Genomic DNA, 24,781 nt, shown 5'->3' with positions numbered 1-24,781 from the left:
TTTCTTGTGTAGGTTCCTCTGTGCTTCAGTTTCCCATCTGTAATGGGGATAGTAATACTTCCTTTTTCTTGATGTTTATCTGTCTTATTTATTTTAGACTGTAAGCTCTTCAGGGCAAGTATTGTCATTTACTATAATATATTTGTACAGGGCTCTGACCTCAGTCAGGGCTTCCTAAATACTAATACCAAAAAAAAAAAAAAAAAATACAATCAGTGACAGATTTAGACAAAGCAGTTACACTAATCATGTGCAAGGTAACATTGGTTCACTATCTCAATCAAAGAAGCACAGCTGAGGCTAGACAACAGGGTAATCAATAGCGTTTCTGTTTAAGCAAAAGCTAGAAAAGAGTTTGCATTTGTTGACTAAATGCAAAACACATTGATTGCATGTAAGCCTAGCCAAAATTAAGAGAAAAGTAATTAAATCCAAGCCACAGGCATTCCACTGACTAGAGCAGATTAACATAGTAGATCTTATTCGGTTAGGAGAGCACAGACAGGCATTAGAAAATATATCTGTGTTGCTTTAGCATTGGTCAATACAGTACAGCAGAACATGATTTTCCACAAACCTTTTCGGAGAACGCTTTACAGTGTTAAGTAATACAATTATAAGTGTAGATAATAGATAAGGGAGGAATTAAAAAGTAAAGGGAAGCAATAAAAGGTGTCTTTTCAGATTGGATTTAAAGAGATGGTGAGTCACTAAGGCAGGCAGCGAGATAACAGGATTGCTGTTTCTAGGTGGCAGGAACTAGAAAGGAGAAGATTCCTCTTGTTCCAGTTGAGGCCAGACTTTGGTTAGGAACAAAGTAAAGTGGATGAGATGAGGAAGTGAGAAGAACAGTAAGCAGAAACAAAGCTCCATGTAGGAGGCTGGAGGAAGTCCATGGAGAGTTTTATTAGCATTGTAGGAAATTTTAACTGATTCTGAAGTGCCACTCATGTTCGATTCTGAAGTATGATGTGACTGTTTGTACCTGTGAGGAAGCAGGTAGAAGTATTCTGCACATACTGGGAACTGGCTTTTGGGGCGGTGAAAGAAACAGCTGCATTAATAGTCTAGATGAGAGGAGATATAGGCATTGAAGTAGATTTTATCTTTAGTAATTGGAGAAAAATATCTACCAAATGCCAGATTAAAAGATAAAACTGCACAATCTTCCAAAAGATAAAACAAAAGAATAAAAAGCTATGCACATACTGATATAGGACATATCCCTTTACCATTTGCTTATTATAGTATACAGGACTGCAGACTGGTACAGTTTGCATCATATACATGGGAAGTGAAGTTCCCCAGCACCTAAACCTGTCCAACGCCAAATCTGAAAACATTGCTCTCTCTGTTTGAAAGATGATGCTTAAAGTAAATACTTCTACCAATGTACAGGATTTACCACTGCTCCGAGCAGTCACATGGCTCTTCCAGTATAGCAGGATGAGACTGACAATTCTTAACTGAGCAAGGACACTGAGATATATGCCCATTTTAATACTCTTGAACATGAGATTTATCTTTAAAAAATCAATACCATTTTAAAATGGTGTATTCAGAATTTTATTGCTATTGCTGTAATTTATGTACTAGATGGCTGGTCTATCTGATGTTAGAAGAAAAATGTGATAGGTGAAGTTCTTATGCAAGTGTTTATATAACATATCACTACTATTTTATTTCAACAGTTACTGTACAACTAGTGGAAAACATTCATAATCTTAAGTCAAATATTAACAACTGCTTTCAGAGCCTCAATGCTAAACTTAGGTTTGGCTTTTAGCTATAGAGCTGCATTACTTTGGAATTCACTCCTGTTGTCAGTTTGATGTACTACTAGCAACGCAGGATTTAATCCTTTGTTATAAACAGAGTTGAAAACTCTGTGCAGAGATTTATAATATTAATGTGTTATAAAGATAGTTGTAGTGCAGTGGTTATGCACCACTGCTTCAGTTCTCTGTTGCCCTAAGACACCCTTGGAAATTAGATATTTTGTCTCGATAGAAATTTCCTGGTGCAGATATTTTAAATACATTACAAAAATTCCAGTCTGATCTGGGCTCAAAATAAAGAAATAGCAGGGTTGTGATTCTGGCTCCACCTGTGTGAGTGAACAAAGCTGGAGAGGATGCTGAAGACTTCTTTCCTCCCTGTATTATGTACCTACATACATAGGGGACAGTCACAAATCCTAGAGCAAAAACACCACAAGATTCAGAATTCTGACAGCAGCATTAGATATTCCAAAAGAGGTGGTGTTGGGCCCTCATCCTGCTCCACTTTGGTATTCATTGGGAATGGAGTGTGTGCCATACTTCACAAAAGAGATGTAAGGGTTGCTTCTTAGCATGCTTTTCCCCACTAGCACTCATGCAGTGCTCCTGCACACCAAGTTGCAGAGCTGCTGTCTTCTACAACCATAGGTTGTCTGTAAGAGATTTTATAGAATCCCTGCTAGCAAGTATGTGTGTAGTCTGAATTTTGGATTTTTCATTGTGTCATCTCATGTGTCTGTAAACAGGTGGCTCCTTACACAACACACACAATAAGGTTTAACCATCCTTTATGGGGTTTCTAATGTAAACTTCCTCCCAGAGAAAGTGGTTTAGTAAAACATTTCCTATTCGGGACAATACTCAGTTACATGCATAACTTTAAGTAAGTGCTGTCCTGAATAGGAATGGATTAAGCGGTTGTCTAAATGCTTTCCTGAAGCTGGGTCGGGGTTGTTCTTGGGCTGTTTTTAGGGTTGCTGTCCTCAAGATTCCTCTATCTCTACTCCCTTCTGTCTCTGATAGACATTCACATTGCTTTATATCATGGCTTGGAGCTAATTGTAAGAGTGCCAGTGTGAACTAGTAGAGGAGCTCTGCACCTACGCATAGATTCTTAGAACCGGTCATCCTGTCACAAGACCACCAAAGAGCAATCAGATTAAATCAGTTTTGATCATTTGGCTGGATTCTAACTGGTAACCTATGCTGAGCATGGTCAAAAAATCTAGATAAATAGGTAGAAAGTTTGCATATCTCATTATGATTCCCAGAGCCATCTAGTCTCTTAATATCAGAGTCTTCAAGCAGTCATTATCGTATTACCCCAGTCTCCAGTGTAATGAGACTTCTGGAAATTCATTCTGTCTCTAAATGTAATGAAATAATAAGTGCCTCGGCAACAGATGACTTACCCAATTTATATGTTAAGAAAATAATGAGTAAGCACAGAAATTGCTTTTGCTTTTTTTTTTTTTTAAATGGTGAGTGGGAAATGGTGTTGAATGGCCTTAAGTCTGATAAATCTTAAAATTATTTTTTGATCTCTGTTCAGTACATCTATTATTACTTTAGCTGTTGGGTCACAACAAAAAAAAGGAGCTTGCCAATTCTATGTCATGTCATAATACTCTTGTCACAGTCCCTGGATAGGCTGCCCCTTCTGAGACCCTCTTCCAGTCCTCCTTGCGCTTCACTTTTCTTTGGGATGGGATCCCATAATCCAGCTGCTCTCCGGGTTACATCCCTGTTGTTGCCAACAGCAATACCTACTGGGCCCAATGGATTTGGCGCCTGCAAAATTTTCCTTTGGGAGCCTGTGGAAAGTAATAATATGCAGAGACACAGAAGCAGTTTCTTCATAGCAAAGTGTGCTTTACTTCCAAAATGTACATATTGCTCAGAGAAATTGATTTAAAACAACAAAGAGACCTATATGTATGCTGTTTTACCTACACCTGGCATTCTCCCCAAACTCTGCTATGTAGATGGGATTTAGCCGTGGTGTTCCTCCCTGTTCCTCTTATGGATCAAGTGATAGCCAGCTTGCTGCAGTGCAGATCCTGACTCTACCTCAGTCTGTGTCAGCCTGCAGTGGCAGACAACTTCTCCCTCCATTTCTGAAGGCTAGTACCTTTGTAAGCTTTTAGTATCCTCTTTGATCTTAGGTCTGGCCTGAGAAGAGGAGGCTTTGCCAGATTGGAGGGAGCCAGGAACCCCCCATTGTTTGTGTAAAGAGCCTTGGTATTCTCTATGACATTACTTTATCTTTGTCATTGTTTTGCCTTTCCTACTTGATTCCTTTAACAGCATCTTCTTATCTCACTCTATAACAAATAATCCATTGTACATAAACACACAGAACTATGCACAATATTAATAAAAAGTAATTCAGATACTTCTGAATCAATAGGACAACTCACAGAGTAAGGTACTACACAACGTGAGTAACAGTGACAGAATCTGGCTCCCATAGTATCCGGCAGAGCTGGGGTGTGAAATACAGAATACTACAGAATGTGTATTGCTGACTCTTGACTGCGGTACAGGAGTTTGCAAGTTTCACATGACCTCTTGGCAATAGAGGTTAGAATCTTTAAGGAAATCCCATATTCAGTGTTTCCTTCTCAGGATTTCAGATGCAGGAATAAATGTCATCCCAGTTCTAGTGGTAAAGGGAAATGTAGAGGAGGAAAAAGAGAGGATGAAGAAAGGAATGAAATTCTCTGTGGACATTTTATAAAGGTGAAATGAAATATTTTAAAAATTAAATGCAAAGCTATAAAATCTCAAATCAGTAACACATTATAGCCTTACGTTTAAATTACAAATCAATGCAGTTTAAAACAAAATAGTAGGAATTAATTTACTTCTTAACTTACCTGCTAAAACCAGAGTTCTGGGATTGGTGTTTTCCTTGCTACAGCTAATGACCTCACTAATATCTACTGGAAGGTAGTCTGTGAGACTGCAACTCCCAGCTCCATGATGTTGGTTAGTGAAACAACTATCTATTGAAGGCAGAAGAAGAAACTCGAAGGCCTTGACTCAGTTCACTTCACATTTTAACTTACTTGTATCCTGAAACAGATTAGTTAACAGAAGCAAACAAAACATTGCAGAGGTAGGAGAGCTGTTTGGTGTTTCACTGCTGTTTGGAGCTGTTTAAGCTTTGGTGTTTCACAGAATTCTCAGTAGAGAAAAATGTGAAATAACAAGAGTACTCCCATTTGTCTATTCTCTTTTGATTTTATTTTTCTCTGTTCCATATGTTTTCACCCTCTCCATTACCATATCTTTTCCCCATTTTGTCACTTTCTTTTCTCCTTTTTTCCATCCTTTCCCACCTGTTTCCCATTGCATCCTTTTCTGGCTGTTTTAATTTTTCTCCTTGTTCTCCTTTATTTTTCCCCTTGTTTCCCCACATTTTTTTTCTCCCTTGTGAGGTAAGGAGCAGGAACTATTGTCAAGCAATAATAATTTACACTTGGGAAAAAGTTTAACTACATTAGAGAAACAACTAGGGCTCTGATCTGCATGTGGATTACACAATGGAAATAGTCCCATTGTACTTCAGTAGAACTACTCACAGTGTTGCATCAAGGCCCAGGACTGTGCAGGACTATGCAGTTCTAGGAGATTTGAGTTCAGTTGCCTTCCTATTTAAACTCGTACTTTGTGTCCAAATTTAGGGGTCCAGTATTTTTGTACATCTAAATCTGTGATTCTCCAGTTTCTTGTCCTTCGGTCTTCCCTCATATTTCAATCCCACCAAATTCCTTAATCAGTTTTGTTCCACTTGTAGGCAAACTCTAGGGAGTGCTAATATTTGTCCAATTCAGGAAATCATCCCTGCTCAGGACAGTGCTTAATTACATACCTAAGTCCTGCATATGTGCTGTCCCGAAGAAAGGCCTTAAGATGCCCAGAACTGAATGTAGTAACTAAATTTTAAAAGGCTGGATGGTCTATTGTTCTGTGGGATACAATATGCAAATTCAGTAGTTCTGTGAAATGCTGAATTTTTTACACTTACTTGAAGTGGTGTTAGGTGTAGTTTGTAATATGCTAAATATTTTTAAATGTGTTAGTTGTTATAACTAGGACAGCTACATAGATCAATCATGTTAATCAGCATTTGACAATATTTGGGACAATGCGGCAATATTTGCAATGTTGAAGAGTTCTGTGGAGCTCAAAAGCTTGTCTCTTTCACCAACAGAAGATGGTTCAATAAAATATACTACCTCACCCACTTTGTCTTTTAATTAATCTTTTGGCTATACTTTGGAAAATATGACAGTGAATTCTGAAAGTTCAAAGTAATATATATGTCTCCTTTGACTGACTTTTTAGGGAACTGGTTTTCAGCTAAAGTGTTATTAAAACACTAAGCCATTTTTAGAAATGATTTAGCTATTTCTGATGTAACAGATCGCAGATTTTTAGACCTAGATAACTTGTGTTTCTACTGCAGGCTGTTGCACAGATTTTTTTAAATACAGTTGTCGCATAAGAATTACTATGATTATTTTCAGCTTCTCACCTCAGTCTTTGCACAAAGCTCCTACTGATGTCAAGGAAAGTTGCAAATACAGAACAGGGCAGAACATGGCAATTATCACAGATCATTTTACATGTCCTCTGCCTGTTGCTGTCATTTGCATATGCTGACTTTTCCTGTGCAGAAGTCATTCTAAAAGCATACTGTGCCATTTGCTGATAGCTCTTCCTTTCCACAGTGCTGAGAAAGCAGAATATTTTGAATGGAAGGATCTCACAGAAGAGCAGATGAGATAACTGCAGAAATCCCACTGAAAACAATGGCTGGCATAGCAGAAATTAAATATCCTAAGAAATACCAAGATTTGCCTTGTGATTTATTTATTTTCCAATTTGTTGTAGAGGTTCAGTAAAGCCTGTTTTGCATACACCTTAGTACAAAAGCTGACAACAACAGTGTTTGTTCATTTACTGCAGTCAACCAATCGTGCTGCTTTCTCTTAACAATATGTATGCAAGATAATAAGCTGGCGAGGTTCCAGAGGCCTGGAGAAGGGCAAACATAATACCTATCTGTAAAAAGGGGAACAAAGAAGACCTGTCAAGTATCAGAGGGATAGCCGTGTTAGTCCGAATCTGTAAAAAGCAACAGAGGGTCCTGTGGCACCTTTGAGACTAACAGAAGTATTGGGAGCATAAGTTTTCGTGGGTAAGAACCTCACTTCTTCAGATGCAAGTGATACCTATATATTGATACCTGGAAAGACATCAGAACAAATGATTAAACAATCAATTTTTAGCACCTAGATGATAATAGGAGTATAAGTGATAGCCAGTATGAATTAGTCAAGAAAAAATCATGCCAAACCAACCTAATTTCCTTCTTTGACAGTGCTACTGGCCTCGTGGATAGGGGAAGCAGTAGAAATGATAAATTTTTATTTTAATAAGGTTTTTGACTGTCCCACGTGATATTCTCATAAACAAACTGGGGAAATATGGTCTAGATGAAATTACCATAAGGTGGGTGCACAACTGGTTGAAAAACCATAGTCAAAGAGTAGTTATCAATGGTTGGCAGTCAAACTTGTGGGGGACGGATGGACAGACATATTGACTGGTGTCCCATAAGGGGTCTGTTCTGAGTCTAGTACTATAAAATATTTTCATTAATTACTCGGCTAGTGGAATGGAGAGTATGCTTTTGTGCAGCTAACACCAGGCTGGGGAGAGAGTGGGGGAGGGGTTTGCCAGCCCTTTGGAGAACAGGATTAGAATTCAAAGCAACCTTGACAAATGGGAGAATTGGTCTGCAAACAAGATGAAGGTCAATAAAGACAAGTGCAAAGTACTACATGTTGAAAGGGAAAATCAAATACACAATTACAAAATGGGGAATAACTGGCTGAAAAGGATCCGGGGGTGAAAATGGTTCACAAATTGAATACAAGTCAACAATGTGATGGAATTACAAAAAAAGCTAATGTCATCCAGGGAGGTATTAACAGGAGTGCCAGATAAAACACTGGAGATAGCTGTCCTCTACTTGGCACTGGTGAGAGCTCAGCTGGAGAACTGTGTCCAGTTCTGGGTATCACACTTTACAAAAGATGTGGATTAACTGAAGAGAGTACAGAGGAGAGCAACAAAAATAAAAGGTATAGAAAACCTGGCTGCTGAGAAAAGATTTAAAACAAGTAAACAAACAAACAAACAAACAAACAAAACCACGCATGTTTAGTCTTGAGATAAGAAGACTGAGGGAGGACCTGATAACAGTTTTCAAATATGTTAAGGGCTCTTACATAAAGGACTGTAATCAATTGTTTTTCATGTCCACTGAAGGAAGGACTAGATGTAGTGTACTTAATCTGCAGCAAGGGAGATTTGGGTTAGATAACAGGAAAAAAACTTTCTAAGTATAAGGATAGCCAAGCAATGGAACAGGCTTCCAAGGGGGGTTGTGGAATCTACATCATTGGAGGTTTTAAAAACGTGATTTGACAAACACCTGCCAGAGATAGTCTAGAATACCTCTCGAGATCCCTTTCAGTCCTATGTTTTTGTGATAAATTTAATCCTGCCTCATCTGCACAAAAATGTTTCACTTTCTGTTTGCCCCATAAATTCGGGGACAGAATAAAAACCACCCTGGTCTTTTCACATATTGTAGACACATTTAATTATTAAGCTCTGTCAGAAACATTGTCTGCTTAAAATAAGTGTCTCCTTGCAGGGCCGGCGCTTCCACTAGGCGACCCTAGGCAGTCACCTCCCATGGCAGGATTTGGGGGGCGGAAATTTGGCAGCAGGGGGTCCTTCCGCTCTGGCTCTTCAGCGGAAATTCGGCGGCGGGTCCTTCACTCGCTCCAGGACCCGCCGCCGAAGTGCCCTGAAGACACGGAGCAGAAGGACCCTCACCGTCGAAGACCCCAGGCCCCCTGAATGCTCAGAGGAGGAGTGCTGCCGCCTAGGGCGGCAAAAACCCTGGCGCCGCTCCTGTCTCCTTGATTTTTCCAGGAGAGCATTAAAAATGCAATAAGATGACAACGCAAACTATGAAATGTTATCTTAATATATTCCTAAATGGTGCCATTTTGATGGCCTTTGTGTCTTTGGACTACAAATATAGGGCCTGATCCTGCAGTCCTTGCATACTCCAAATTCCTATTGGTATGAATGGGAGTTTGATATGTGCAAAGACTCTAGGTCCTGGCCCAAATTGTCATATTATCAGTAATGTCAGGTTTGCATTATGGCGTATTATGTGAAAAGTCAGTCTGGTCATTGAAACAAAAGACAAAGGTCACTGGTTTATAATATAAACTGCTGATTTTAAATAACATTGTACTACAAAAACAATTCAGAACTGTGTAATAACAGTGAAAAAGTCCTATTCTGGGGTCTGGCTCCCTCTTCAGAGCTGCTTTCCTGCCTCAGGCTCTTCAAAAGCAGCAGCACAGCAGCTCTGAGAACACTTCTTAAACCAGCTACAGTGGAACCTCAGAGTTACGAACTGACCGGTCAGCCACACACCTCATTTGGAACTGGAAGGATGCAATCAGGCAGCTGCATAGAGAAAAAGCAAATACAGTACAGAACTGTGTTAAACGTAAACTACTAAAAAAAATAGGGGAAAAGTTTTTAAAAAGATTTGACAAGGTAAGGACCCTGTTTCTGTGCTTGTTTAATTTAAGATGGTTAAAACAGCATTTTTCTTCTGCATAGTAAAGTTTCAAAGCTGTATTAAGTCAATGTTCAGTTGTAAACTTTTGAAAGAACCACCATAACGTTTTGTTCAGAGTTATGAACGTTTCAGAGTTTCAAACAACCTCCATTCCCGAGGTGTTCGTAACGCTGAGGTTCGACTGTATATAGCCTCAAATACCCCTTTTCCCCCCAAACCAGAGAAATCATGGACCCGTGACCTTTCCGCAGTGGCGTATTATCGCCTAGGCCTTGCGCTCTCTGAAGCTTTTGGGTTTTTTTTGCTTCGGCACTTCAGCCCTTCTCTGAGTTTTTTTTGCTTCGGCACTACTCGGAAGTTTTTTGTTGTTGTTGTTGTTGCTTTGAGACTTTCAATCTTGAGGCGGCAAAAAACCCTGGGCCTAGGGGCGGCAAAATCATTTATCCGCCACTGCCTCCCCGCCCACATGACAAACCATCTTCCCTCATTAGGAAAGTTCCTACTCTTACATAGCCTCCCATGCAGTTTATCTCTTAACTTAACAGCTCTCAAGGATCTCAGAAGATTTGGTTCAGTTGCTACTATCATGTCTACCAGTCCACCTGCAACAGTGCCAGAATGTCAAAAGTCCTGGATGTGTTTTCTTTCAAATAGAAGAAAACATGCAAATCTCAGAACCTATTTCCATGACAACTGTTGCAAAACTACTAGGATCTGATCCAACTACTGTTGGATCCTGAAAAACTGTTGTTGACTTCAATGGGAGTTGGCTTGAGCATTTAACTGTCTTTCATATTTACTCATAGTTATTAGTGATTTTTCTGTGTAAAAGTCACAGTAGTGCTACAGGTGGCAAACACTGAATCAGAAAAATCTGTGGTTAGAATTTGTTTATAAAACACTGTTTGCCTCAAAAGGGTTTAGTTTTCGAACAAATATTTGGATTTATAGATTTCAGGGAAACTTTTGGTACACAATTGCTTTTTAAACTTTCTGTTCATTATAATTTGAAACAATGAACACAACAGTAGGTACCAGGAAATATTTAGCCATTTAGTGTCTTAATACAACTGATGTTTTACACCACCACATAGTGCCACAGTGCCTTAGATAAAGCAATGGCAATTACTGTACTTGTGCAAGTTTGTGTCTTAATATGGCAAACACACATGTTTAACTTTACTGATATTAAAAAGAGTGGTTTTGGTTTGTTTCAAGGGCTGTAGGATTTTGGAATCTCTTAATGGCTTGTTTTTAAATTCATCCACTGTTATCAAAAAGGAACAACAAATCTGTTCGATCATGAATATCAAACAAAAATAATAGTTATAGCCACTGTCAGATGAAGGCTATTAATTTTCACATTATAATAAGGTATTCACGGTATGACTGCAAATCAAGGGTGTGATTTTGCAGACATGCACACAACTAACTTTATTCATGAGAGCAGTCCCATTGAAGTCATGGGACTACTCGAATGAGTAAAGTTACTTGTGTTTGTATAAATTTTTGGGATTAGGCTATAAGTATGCAATTGGAGCGGAAGGAGCCAACAAGCAGAACACTTGACTTTCAAGGTTTTCTTCACAATAACTTCATGTTTTTGGACTTGCAATCTCTTTCTCATTTGTTGATTCCAACTTAAATTGTTTGAACTGTGGAAAAAATTCTGTTCTCAGTCATATCCATATAACTCCCATTGATTACCATGTGGTAACCATGTTGTACCTGAGGACAGGATTTTGCACTATAAGATCAAGAAAAGATTCTGTCAAGGGACTATTCGTAGATTTATTTCTTTGACTCCCCATTATTATTCATTACAGTTATTCAGTTAAAAGCTTTATTGCATTTTGACAGATTGCAAATCCAGAGAATAAGAGTATAAGTCTATGTATTTCACTTAGAAGCATGAAAATACAATTTCCCTACCATTTTGGATATTTTCCATTAGACAAACATTTTTTAATTCTGTTTTCATTGCTGTAACTTCTCTGTTTTGTTTACTTACTTATTTGTGCACCCTGGTCATTTACCATGTCATCAGTGATGTTAGCGTGGCCCAAGAAGCAAGACTTCGCAGTAAAAAGTGAGCTGAAATGCCTGGTCAAATACATGAATCTGTTTAAAGTCCAAAATCCCTGCAGCTGCAGAGGCTCAGTGAACAGGCAAATGGTGAGATTTCACAGTGTAAGAGGGCTCAGGGTTCCATTCTACACATAGCTCAGCTCTGTGGTAGCTGACTGCACTGAGGAATGGGGATTGGACAAGAGTAGGCAAGAGGATTTGCCACCATGAGGTGTTGTAGAGCCTGCTCCAGACATTGGATTGCAGTAACTTCACTGGAGTGATTCCACAGCCATTTTGCCCTGGGAGAGAGAGGATTCTCCCCATGCCACCTTCTCAGTATGCAGTCCAACTACTTGGGCCAAGCTCTAGGAAGAGGATTTGCCCCTAAGAAAATACATGTGTAAACCTAAAATGAAAAGTCTATGTTATACCAAACATTTGACAATCAGTCCTTCCTTTTAGCTACATGCTAAGAGCTGGGTGTGGAATTCTGGGCTTATGCTGTGCTTTTAATTACATCTAGGGATGGGTGTGTGTTTTTAATGTTTAGAGCTAGAGTTTGGACCACCTGCACCCTCCCTAAAAGTTTAGCAGTGTTGGGATCCAGGGGTTTGGTTCAGCCCATTTTAGAGAGATGTGCCACTTATAAAATCAGAACTGACACCAGTCACCCCCAAAGTTCAGTGGTGTTTTGAAACTTGGATTTGGGTTGGGTCCATCTCTGAGAACACTGACTGTTAAATCATGATATGCATCTTTCTCTTATATTAATAGTTAATCAACCATTCATGCAGCAAAAACGTAAGTCACATGTTAGGTACAAAGCCTTTCACTTTATCTTTAAAATGTACACATTTGTGATTTTAAAAGTCTACTCATGTATTTTATGGAGCCCTCATTTCCCATTGATTAGCTATGGGGGGAGAGATAGCTCAGTGGTTTGAGCATTGGCTTCCTAAACCCAGGGTTGTGAATTCAATTCTTGAGGGGGTCACTTAGGGATCTGGGGCAAAATCAGTACTTGGTCCTGCTAGTGAAGGCAGGGGGCTGGACTCAAGGTCCCTTCCAGTTCTAGGAGATAGAATATCTCCATTAATTTCTTATTTATTTATTTTTTAATTTTGATTGCAATGGAACCATTGAGGACTAAGGTGCTACTCAGCATGAGTAGTGGTGGAAGAATCTGATTTAGGAAACTACCTATCCCCAAACCCTCCCTCTGCCTCCAATGTTTTTTCTTCCCCTTATGGTCTATCTCTTGGCTAGACAGCTGGCTAATTTTGCAGTAGCAGAATTATTATTATTGGTCCTGTTTTCTCTGACATAACACATTTTTAAAAAGAATAAAATATTAAGAATTAGGAGGAACTATCACACTAGACTGAGAGAAGGTCTTTCTTGTGGCTCAGGGTGAAATATCAAGCAGGGGAGTAACTGGGATGATGTTTAGTATTTAATTTGGATTTCATAGCATGGTTTCATTATTTCAGGAAGTCATTAAGACTTTTAAAGTAATGATGATCCCGTGAATGTTAAATTTCACTAATGATGTTTTGAAATATTAGTTTGTAATCACTGCAATATTTCAGTAATTATTATGACTGCTTAGTACTGTGCCACACCAACCTCTTAAGGTATTCAGTAGCACCAGATGTTCCATGCCTTGGAGGAAAGACTTGAAAATGCTCCAGCTGTTAGGTCCTATAGTCGCCAGCCCTGGTGACTCTCAATAACTACTCAGATGTAACTAAAATGAAGGGATATTTTATTAGGCAAGAAATGCCACGGGATTTGCAAAAAGGTTACAAATACCTTGCAGACCAATAGAAGGTTTGGGAGGCTTGGGCTTAGTGCCTGGGATGCCATCTCCAGTCCAGTGCCCTGCTAACAGCAGGTGGCAAACTTGCAGGTTTCCTGGATAAAATCAGTCCATCAGTCTCATTGGGAGCCCCCTTACATTGTTCACAGCTACAATGGCAGCATTTTCTGCACAGCTTCTGATAAGGGAATGCTCCAACAATAATGGCAGCTATCCTATATACCTCCCATCCCCTCCCCCCACATACTCCGTGGCTGAATGTAATTGGACAAGGTCAGTAAGCCCTTCTTACGTATCCAACACCTGGTCACAAAACACTGACCACTTCGCAGACTAATCCCCAGTGTCTAAGGCATTTTGTCTGCAATAGTCTTTTTCACGAGCCTGTCCATTTAAGACCCTGAGCTAGCCACCAGGCCCCTCCTTGCTCTGTCATCTGGCTGCAGGTCCCATACCTAGTCTCTGCTGTTATGCTGTAAATTCTGCAGAACTCTGGGTCTGGTAGTAGAGTCTGCCCATCACAGTCTGCTCTGCACTTGGTTCTGCAGCTTCTGCTGCTGCCTGTTCGCTGCTTGCCATGTGGTTCCTCAGCAACTTCCCTGTAGTCAGCATCTTTATTTTGCTCTTGGCTCATCATGCAGCAAGTTCCTTCCTCGAGAAAGAGGTTATTTCTTGGGTCAGAGTCTTTTATAGAGTTTCTATCCCTCCCCATATTGGTCAAGAGAGGGGGCCTGCATCCATGTGTCCATCCTGGAGGGTCAGAGGGCAGCAAGGAGGGAGATAGCAGTTTTCTGCTTAGCGGATTCATCACATTTCTTTACATTTAATAAAACAATACAGTCCTAGTCCTTGTGCAGTACAGTCAGGAGCGCCGCCAGCTTTTCTGCCGCCCTAGGCGGCGGAATGTCTCACTCCGAAATGCTGCCCCCCACAGAGGCGGTGGAAGGGTCTGCTGCCGAAATACTGCTGCGGTCACCACCCCCCAAATTGTAGCTCCCTAGGCGGTTGCCCAATGGGTTGTGTCGGCCCTGAGTACAGTGCCAGTGTGGACGCTGGCCAGAATCTAGCCCTCTGTGTATTCACTTGTATTGAGTACTACACATGGTATAGAATAGATGTTATGCTTTTTAAAGGCTATAGTCTGCCCTTCATCTATGAATCATGATTATGTTATATATACACATAAAATGCCTGTATGCCAAACTCTTCTTGATGCTAATGAGAGTTCTGTGCAAGGAATGAGGACACTCAAGGACAGATTCTCAACTCTGTCCAAGTTCTGCACAAGCAAACTTAATTGTGGTATTTCCTAGCTTGTGAGTGCTTAACTGTGCAATCTTTTAATATTGTTTTCTTTTGTATGTTATAGACATATAAAATAGGGTTATATAGTGTTGCCAGTGTTAAATTAGATATTCATTTTATAGTGGGAGTATGAAGAAGTATCTGGGCCAGATTCTTAGCTGATATAAACTTGTGTAGCTCCTTTGGGATCAATGGTTAATACCAGATTAGGATCTGATGTTTATGAAGTGTATTTTATTGGCCTATTTTTAAATTTTTTTATTGTTTTTCATGATTTCTAGGTACTAATGCAGTTGCCTCCAGGCAGGTTGGCTGATGTGTTTGCTCTGCTAAAATTAGGACCAGATTATCAGCAGGAGGCAAGGTGTGGTGTCATCGAACACCTCAGTGGGAGAGTTAATCTCGTACTGAAAAGATGCAAAAGGGTTTCACAGACATCTCATTGGGAGATGGGCAGGTTTGAGATCACATGGGTCACACTCTTCTCCAAGATCTGCAGTACCTAACACAGCAACTGGCAGCTGTCCGCCTGAAACCACTAACTACTACTAACACTGAGAATCCTGTATGCAGATGTGAATATATCCTCCAATTGTTGAGCTGCTGTGCACTCCAAAGCAGCCACCACACCAAAACAAATGAATGTTTCCCTGGCATGTGAAGTCTGCATCTGTTTCATAAGGTAACTTACCAATAAAGCAGATGAAGAAAGATAATTAACTTTTTTATACATATGTGATTTAATGAGATTAAATGAGACTAAACAAATACTTTAAAGTTCTTAAAAGATGAACATGGTTTTTGTTGTGAGTTTGGGGGATCTTCTCTGTGTGTATTTTAACAGAAGCCTTGTTAAGATGTTTGGGACTAGACAAAGTACTCTCAATTTCAAATCACTGAGGATAAGAGATGATATAAATCCCCATACTTCACTATATGTCTGTACTCCACATAAGTATAAAATAAATCTTGTAGGTTTATAGACTAATTTGCTTATGATTTTTATCCTATTTGCATGAAATCAAATTATTAAACAGTGCTTGTTAAATGCTAGTTAACAAGTAGTCATGCATCTGCTCTTCATGGAAATTTTAATATTAGCCTGTTTTTGAAAGGTATGATCCATTGCACTGTACTTAAAATTATTGTCATGGACATTTATTACTAGAGTAAAGAATTCACAGGTAAATAATACAGGTGAGCATAAAGGAAGGCACTTCACCTGGTATACAGGGAAGTATAGATGGAAGTATACTGAAAAGTATTAAAAACAAAAGATTTTGAGCAATGCAGTAAATATCCTGTATAATTCATCAGCGTTTTCCTCTGCGTGGCATGGTATAATTTTGGACAGAGTCAAATGATCAACACATTTACTGTTTGTTGTTTGATCCTGGGAGCTGTGATTTTTTTTTTTAAACTTCCTTTCAAAGGTAAATATGATGAGAATTAATATGAGACAGAGGGAGAACATGAATTAAAAACTAGAAGTTGTCCTGGGGTGGACTTTGTAAGAGCATGATTTGGGGAGCAAGGACAGGGCTAGAAACTTTCCAAGTTTCCACATATCTTTTTAAATTATAATTTGTTGTCAGTGGGTGTGTTCAAGTGTTGTGAGCAACCATCAATCTTCAAACAAGTACACCTCTACCTCGATATAGCGCTGTCCTCGGGAGCCAAAAAATCTTACCGTGTTATAGGTTAAACTGCATTATATCGAACTTGCTTTGATCTGCTCCCCTGAAGCACTGCTTTACCGCGTTATATCAGAATTTGTGTTATATCGGGCCATGTTATATCGGGGTAGAGGTGCATTGGGACTGTCTGATTCAGGCTGTGATGTACTCCATGTCCGATATTTCTCATACTTTTTTAAGGCCATTATAACTGATAATATTGCCCCAGTAAACAGTAGCATGATAATGCATTGTCTTGCTACTGTCGATATGTTTCTGTACATGAGTCTGCCAAGACATTGTAGAATTATGTTTCCTACTTTGTTTTCATTAAAGGTTTGATTCTGTGTAAGGCCATGTAGAGGTTCATGGTTTGGCCCTACTTTGTTAGGCTAATTCAGTGCATTGTGGTTTTGAATGGAGATATCGTGTACCAAAGGGCCATCCAGTTTCTTTTTGTAAAAAAAAAAAAAAAAAAAAAAAAAAAAAAATATTTAGCGCTCGTAATAACAAATCAGTTTTTAGGAAAACCTTTGTTAGGAGTAAGCTTCAGCCTTTTCTTAAACTGTGTTGAAATTTAAATATTAGTACAGTAATAATATTTTTATTAATATTATTGGAATCATCAAGGTCCTAATTCTTCTCACTTGAAAATCTATGAAGGTTTTGACATAGACTTCAATTGTAAGAAGATCAAGCTCATGTATGGATGGAGTAACTAGACTTACTGGAGCCATAGGTTCAAATGCTACCAGGGTTAACACAACCCTTCATTCTTCGAAAGCTGAGAATTTGAAATTTTCATACAGTTCATTTCTAATCAGAGGCAGTGTGTGTAAATGAAGAATTTCATTCATCGGGAGCCATTTTCCAATGGTCACTATATTTAAATGCTACATTGTTTTCCAAAAGATCTTTTGGAAAACAAACTTTTTTCTTAAATCCTAGTGTATTTGGTACAGTGTTTATACAAAGTGCTTCAGTAATGATATTATACTGATTCAGCGTTGTTCTTAAAAAGTAAGGTCCCGATTCAGCAAAGCACTGAAGCATGTGCTTAAGCATAAGCAAAGACCTAAAGAACATATTTAACAACATAGCATATACATTATTATCACTCTTGGAAGGATTAGATTTTTGTGGATCATAGAATATCAGGGTTAGAAGGGATCTCAGGAGATCATCTAGTCCAACTCCCTGCTTAGAGCAGGACCAATCCTCAGACAGATTTTTGCCCCAGATTCCTAAATGGCCCCCTTGAGGGTTGAGCTCACAACCCTGGGTTTAGGAGGCCAATGCTCAAACCACCGAGCTATCCCTCCCCTCCATGGGGAGGGTTAAATGTCGGTAAATGTTGATTTCACCATACATAGAGAATCGGATGAAAAAATATTTCCATTGATGATGATCAGAGTTTACAGATAGGCAAAGAAAGAAGAATGCTGCTTGAGAACTTTTTAGATTCAAAATCATGTGATTTAGACTTTTGAATTAGGCTTATTATAAATAGACTAAAACAAATAGTAAAAACTGGCATAATTTGTTGATTTCTGGATATTTACTTGATATTTACTTTCTATATTTTGACACGTGATGTTGAAAATTTGTGTTTTAATGGTTTATAAAGCTTTAACTTTTTGAATTTTGTCTATCCCAGTCAATAATTATCCCTGCCCCAAGTCTGGAGGTTAAGTCAAGATATCGCAATTTAGGAGGTAACAGGTGTGGCATATACTTGTTACAAAGAGGATATAGTTGACTGATAAACAGGAGTTGGAAGTAGTTTTAAGGAAGCTGGGAAAAGGAGGGTTGGGGCTTCTAAAATCTGGTTCCATGGGAGACAAATCCACCCTTTTCCCACCCACCTTTAATTCTCAGATGAGGGGAGGATGGTGGGGTCCCAGCAACAGGCTTGGACCAGACTGGAAATGGGGAGAACTGATGGCAGCCCTCCCAAATGATTAAGGAAAGAAAGATGACCAGCAATGTACAATTTATTGCTGCGTATTCCCAGATGTGTTAAGTGAATACAGTTGCAGCCTAATTAAACCACGTCTATTGCAGCTTGCCTTTCTACCTGCATGGCCAGGACAACAGCCCTGAGCTGACGGGCTGGATTTTGACATCCATGGTATTACATTCCAGAAGTGCAAGTACATCCAACTCAGTCATACTTGCACCAACTATGAATGTGATACTGTGAGTATCAAGAGCACTGAGGCTTAAATTCCCACGTTAGTAAAAACAAATCCCATTGTTCCACTTCAGGTAGTTTTTTTTAACAGGAATGAAATATGTTTTCTGACTGTTGTCAGAGTGTCTTTGTTTGTTTTTTTCAACAGAGACCTAATTCTTCAACTTGATCACAGTTACAGTTCAGATAAAATATGTTTCTGCATTAGCTACCAGGGCCCCAATCCAACATGCACATAACTTTAAGTACATGAGTAGTTGAAGTCAATGAGATTATTCATGTGCTTAAAGTTAGGCATGTGCTTAAGTTCTTTCTTGGGTCAGAGCCTCCGGGTTATGGTAAGGCTGACCTCACCATAACTTGACATTTCCGTAGCCATAAGGCAAACTAAATTAGTGTACACTATCATTCTTTCATGTTTTGATTCTCTTTTTTTCTTTCCTCTTGTTTTGTAGGGTTATAAAGCTACATCTGTTCCTGCAGTGATTTATAACGACATATCTTCCACAGCAATTGCCTTCATCTACTGTTCTGGCTTCTACTGTTAGTCAGCAGAAGAGAATTAAACACAAAGCAAAGTACTCTTAATCTCAATAGACAGAGAGACTTTGTACAGTATGTTCTGTACCAAACTGAAAGACTTGAAGATCACTGGGGAATGTCCTTTCTCCTTACTGACCCAAAGTCATATATCTGATGAACATGAGGAGGAATGTGCAGAAGTGCCAAATAGTTCTAGAGCAGCTTTGCCCATCTGCAAAGAAGTCAGTGAAAAAGACACTCATGGGACCCTTCCAAAGAGGAAAACCAGTAGAAGCAGAGTGTATCTGCACACGTTAGCTGAAAGCATCTGTAAACTGCTCTTTCCTGAGGTAAATGATTACAGTGTACTGATGATGATATTTTATTAGAGCATTAGGGATAAACATTTAAAGAATGCATTTTAAATAAGCATTGAAGTATATTTAAGTCCTTGAATCAAGTTCAAGCTCCTTGTTCTTCCTTCAAGGCCTTGCAAAGCTCTGTCCTTGCCTACATCTCTGCTCTCATTTCTTCATTCTCCAACTACTGCTGGATATAATTGTGCCAAAATCCATTTTGAATCGTTGTGCCTCTTTCGCTTCATCCCTTCTTCCATGCTGCTCAATACTCTTCAAAGCCCTCCCTTCTCCATTTACATTAATCATCCTCCATCACTTCATTTAAATCACTCCTTAAAAATACATTTCTTCTGCAAATCCATACACATAATCCACTACAGATAGGTAAATCCTTTTAATAAAAATGCAAAATAGCTATTTCCATACTGCTTCTATACTGAAGGCCCTTCTGGCATATTGCTTGTTTAAACTGTATTGTTTGTGTTTGATTTAGGGCCCAAACCTGTAATGCTTACTCATATAAGTAGACCTTCTGAAGTCAACAGGACACCTACGTGCAGTATTGAAGTCAGTGCGCCTACTCACCTCATTAAGGGTTACCTCACCTAGCTTTCAACTGCTTGAAGCATTTCCTACTGTATTGCACTGAACAAAATGTCTGTGCTAAATTAATAATACAAATAATAGTGACATGCAGAAATAGTAAAGACATATTTTTAGAGGTACAACTTGAGGCCTAGTGCAAAAGGAAATAGAAGATTCACATGCCCTGCTCAAACTAGCTGAACAGTCAGGTGCCACATTCCGCATGCACAATATCGGTTTCAAAAAGTATTGATAGTAGTTTATTTAAATACTAAAAATAAATAATTAAACATTGCCCAAATAGTGAGGTCCATGCACAGGCAAACTCCATTGATTTCAATAGTAGTGAGAACTGAGGGTTTTACTCAGTGAAAGAAGCTATGTGAACCTGCACCAAACAGATTTTAGAAAGCATCTGCTTGACCTGCAAGGGTATGTGTACACTGCAGATGGGAGGGAGACTGCCAGTCCATATAGACAGGCTTGTGCTAGCTTGCGTAGGTGTTGCAGCATAGGTGTCAGCTTGAGCTAGTCACCCAAGATTGGACCCAGGGGGTTGGGTGGGCATGGACTCAAGTGGCTATCCTGAGCCACCACCCATGCCCCTGCAACCACACTTCTATTTTTAGCATACTAGCTTGAGGAGAGCTACAGCATGTCTGTCTACTCAGGCTGGGAGACGCACTGCCAGCTGCAGCATAAACATAGTCCAATTGTCTGGCTTAGGCTGAGTTCCATGATAGGTGTGATGTCATGTGCATAGTGCATGCTGGGACCTACTAGTGGATGGGGAGTTGGTGATCAGTGGTCAAGTTGGTTGTCAAGTATCTATGTTAGCTTGGCTGGTGACATTCAGCACACATTTCTGCAAGCGATGGAATGTTGTTCATTCTGTTTGCATGTCTGTTTTCACAACTCTTCGATTTCTTAAACTCAGCCTATCAATTTTTAATAGACTCTCTCTTTTTTTTTCTTCTACCTTCTGCCTTGTGCACTAATATGAAAGACAGCCATCACTTAAAACAGTCAGTTGTAAATTCAGAGAAAATTAAATTCTGTAGGCAAATGTATTGGCCACAGTGCCTTCTTGCAGTGTTCCCACCACACTCATTTGTTAAAATAGTGTCTGTGACCCAAGCATATTTTGTTTGGCTAATTTTAATTTTAATTGGCTGCTGCTAATTCTCTCTCATTTGCTATTTGGAGAATGATGTAAGTGTACACAGCTCTTCCATATAGAAAGACCGTAGTCCAGATCCTCATCAGGTATAAAAGGATGCAACTCCACTGATGCTGTGACCATGTGCACCAGCAAAGGACCTAACCCAAGGTCACTACAACAGGAGTTAACAGTTGTTGAAATCAGTGGAGCTCTGTGCAGTCACAGCAGCCTGTTTTCATCCTATCAGCTGCAGGATCAGGGCCTGTTTTCCCAGTCATCCTCCCTTCAAGATGGATTTAAGTTTGTTTAAAAGCTTATTTCTTACTAGATTACCTTGTGGTGCCCTGCCTAACAGTGACTTATGTCACCCTTTTTTCAATTTGAAAACTTCAAAGCAAAGTGCCAGATTGTGCCCCTGATCAGAGCATGTCGCTTCCATTGATGTCAGTGAGACTTATGCGTAGGAATCAAGGGAACAATATGGCCCAAAATAACTTTTCATTAGGCTCAAGATACAAGAGAACACATGTGGGTTTTTTGCTTCCTTGCTTGTTTAGATTTTTTTTTTTTTTTGGAGTGATACAGTAGAATACTTGGAGTTGAGTAAGGAGTTGGATGGCCCTCCACAATCTGTTCCTGTTGATATGTTCGAGTGAATTACATCTTGATTAAATGAGGTAGAACAGTTGTTCACTTTTGGGTTTATTTGAAAACCAAACTATTTGCCTTCCTTATGATATTTGTTTTTCTGGCAGAGTATCCTTCCTTCCTGGCCTGTCTTCTGGAAGCATACAAAGTAGAAATTACAGTGGAACTGATACATTTCCACTGGGGGTAGACAGGCCAGACCAAAGAGAGTCTGCACACAGGGACCCTGAAATGAGAGTATAGCATGCTCCCTGGCGGTTTTCTGTGCTGGACCATGGAGGTGTGGGTTTTGGGTGGTGCTGGGTCATGGTCAATAGATCCAGTCACAGGGCAGATTCACTGGTCCAGAGCCATATATAAGGTGTGTGCAGAGAGCTGTGGCCTGTGTTCCAGATTGGTGGCTGGAGTAGGAACTACAGAGTGGATGTGCAAGTGTGAGCTGGAGAGGGGGGTTGGATTATATCCTCCAGGCACCCTAGTCGGTCATTCTTACCAAGTCTTTTTACCTGGCTCTTTAAGTAACCAGAATTTCACCCTTAGGATGCCTTTTTTAGATGGGCAGAGTCACTTTGGGGTTATGGGAATTCCTATATTAAAAACTATTCTCTTTTCTCATGTATTTTATCATCACAAAAATGGGTGTAGCGGTTACTTGAGGCACTGGTTGGTGCTTATTTTGGAAACTGTATTTTATGACTTTTCATCTTGACCCCTTCAACATGACTTCCTAAAATTGACAGGAAAAAAATTGCAGCACTTAATGCCCGTAGAAATGTTATTGCTGAAGAGAAGCATTATCTGTTGTCCTTCAGTGTGGGATGTATAAGAAATATAATTAGTTTTTTAGGAGAAAGTTAACTGCAATATGAAAACATTGCATTAGTAGGAGCATTGCCAGCAAATCAAGGGAAGTGATTATTCCCCTCTATTCGACACTGGTGAGGCCACATCTGGAGTATTGCATCCAGTTTTGTCCCCCCCCCCCCAACTACAGAAAGGATGTGGACAAATTGGAGAGAGTCTAGTGGAGGGCAACAAAAATGATTAGGGGGCTGGGGCACATGACTTATGAGGAGAGGCTGAGGGAACAGGGCTTATGTAGTCAGCAGAAGAGAAGAGTGAGCGGGGATTTGATAGCAGCCTTCAACTACCTGAAGGGGGTTTTGAAAGAGGATGGAGCTCGGCTGTTCTCAGTGGTGGCAGATGACAGAACAAGGAGCAATCGTCTCAAGTTGCAGTGGGGGAGGTTTAGGTTGGATATTAGGAAACACTATTTCACTAGAAGGGTGATGAAACACTGGAATGGGTTACTTAGGGAGGTGGTGGAATCTCCATCCTTAGAGGTTTTTAAGGCCCAGCTTGACAAAGCCCTGGCTGGGATGATTTAGTTGGGGTTTGGTCCTGCTTTGAGCAGAGGGTTGGACTAGATGACCTCCGGAGGTCTCTTCCAACCCTAATCTTCTATGATTCTATGATTATTTTTCTTATTCTTACAGACACATTTCTTATGGCAGTTTTGTTCTATGGTGTTTAGTCTTTTTCATTTTTAATTTATGGCAATAGAAAGTAGAGCTGATTATGTCAAAAGCTACATTTTAGAAACGGTGTTTTCCTTATCAGCATCTAGCAACAGGGACGTAAAGCCACATCACCGTATTTAGAATACAGCACCATAGTGGCACATTGACACAGAGAACTTGATTAGACTGTTACTGGAACTCAAGATACCAACATAAACTAATCTCTAAAAATTGATATTTTATGCTTTTCTAATGACTTTCACTCTTTGAAAGGGGATATTAATTCTTAAAAAGCAAATAAAGCCATTTTATAATAATATAACTCTCTTTATTACATTTTTGTTGGATTCCTCTGAGATCTTGTCCACTCAGCTTACCCAGAACACTTCATCCAGTTCTCTGGGATCCAAAAAATTCAGTTCAACTCCAGATTTTGTCACTGAGGTGCCTTTATTTGGCATACAGCAACACTATGCTGAGTTGATCCAACTCAAACCTGGGGGGGTGGGAATGCAGGGTAAATCAAAGCTCCAAAGTTATATAGAAACTCTCTCCCTTTACATACATTTACACATCTCACTGCATTTACTATACCTTACATCACACATTTTTGGATTGACTTGATTACTTTGCAGGAAAAATTCCCAGTGTAGCATGCTCTGTCCCTGAATTGTACATGCTCGACCTATTCCTTATCTCATGTCTACATTCCTAGTGAATGGTTCTCTGAGTGTTCTCCTTCTTGTCTTAGCTGACTCAGACATTCTATGGTTTTCAACCTAATGGTCTGTTTACCTCCCATTCTGTCTTCCAAGAAATGAAACCTCCAGCCAAGTGTTAATTGCTCATGTCAGGCCAGGACTCAGCTACAATTTTAAGCAACTGACATTTTAATCAACTTATCTCTTCTCATTTCCAGTTTGAAAGGTTACACCTTGCACTTCAGAGAACATTAGCAAAGAACAAAATAAAAGAAAACAGGTACGTTTAATGTGTTTGTGAAAATAACACTTGGTAAAGGAGAACGGAAAGGAGTGGTTAGTGAAGGTGACTGGGTATCAGGATTCCTGAGATCTGTTTTCAGTTCCACCACTGATTTGATGTGTGGCCTTGTTCATGTCACTTAATTTCTCTGTGCAACAGTTTATTTAAAAATACTTATAGAGGTGTTGTCTGACTTAAATAACTAAGGGGCTAATTCAGGGATTGGCAACCTTTGGCACATGGCCTGTCAGGGAAATCCGCTGGTGGGCCAGGATGGTTTGTTTACCTGCAGTGTCCGCAGGTTTGGCCGATCGCAGCTCCCACTGGCCGTGGTTCACCGTTCCAGGCCAATGGGGGCTGCGGGAAGTGGCGTGGGCCGAGGGATGTGCTGGCCGCGGCCAGTGGGAGCTGCGATCGGCCAAACCTGCAGACGCTGCAGGTAAACAAACCATCCCGGCCCGCCAGCGGA

General features: G+C 39.8%; 1 protein-coding gene across 6 annotated transcripts in view; it reads left to right on the top strand.

Moving 5' to 3' along the window:
* GUCY1A1 (guanylate cyclase 1 soluble subunit alpha 1) overlaps nt 1–24,781 on the top strand; it is a 47,440-nt gene that overhangs the window by 7,468 nt on the left and 15,191 nt on the right. For 3 of the 6 annotated variants that reach the window (XM_054029876.1, XM_054029870.1, XM_054029874.1), the window contains 2 exons: nt 18,988–19,404; nt 24,248–24,309. In XM_054029876.1, coding sequence (XP_053885851.1) covers nt 19,150–19,404; nt 24,248–24,309 — 317 coding nt within the window. In that variant the 5' untranslated portion in view covers nt 18,988–19,149. Of the gene's footprint in view, nt 1–14,943; nt 15,345–18,402; nt 18,538–18,987; nt 19,405–24,247; nt 24,310–24,781 lie in introns of those variants that run through there. The other 3 variants (XM_054029873.1, XM_054029871.1, XM_054029872.1) reach the window with 3 other exon arrangements.

This window comes from Malaclemys terrapin, chromosome 5 (genome assembly GCF_027887155.1).
Source record: "Malaclemys terrapin pileata isolate rMalTer1 chromosome 5, rMalTer1.hap1, whole genome shotgun sequence".
In the NCBI taxonomy this organism is placed as follows: domain Eukaryota; kingdom Metazoa; phylum Chordata; order Testudines; family Emydidae; genus Malaclemys; species Malaclemys terrapin.
Note: the sequence above shows the minus strand (reverse complement) of the source record. Positions and strands in the feature narration are given on the sequence as shown.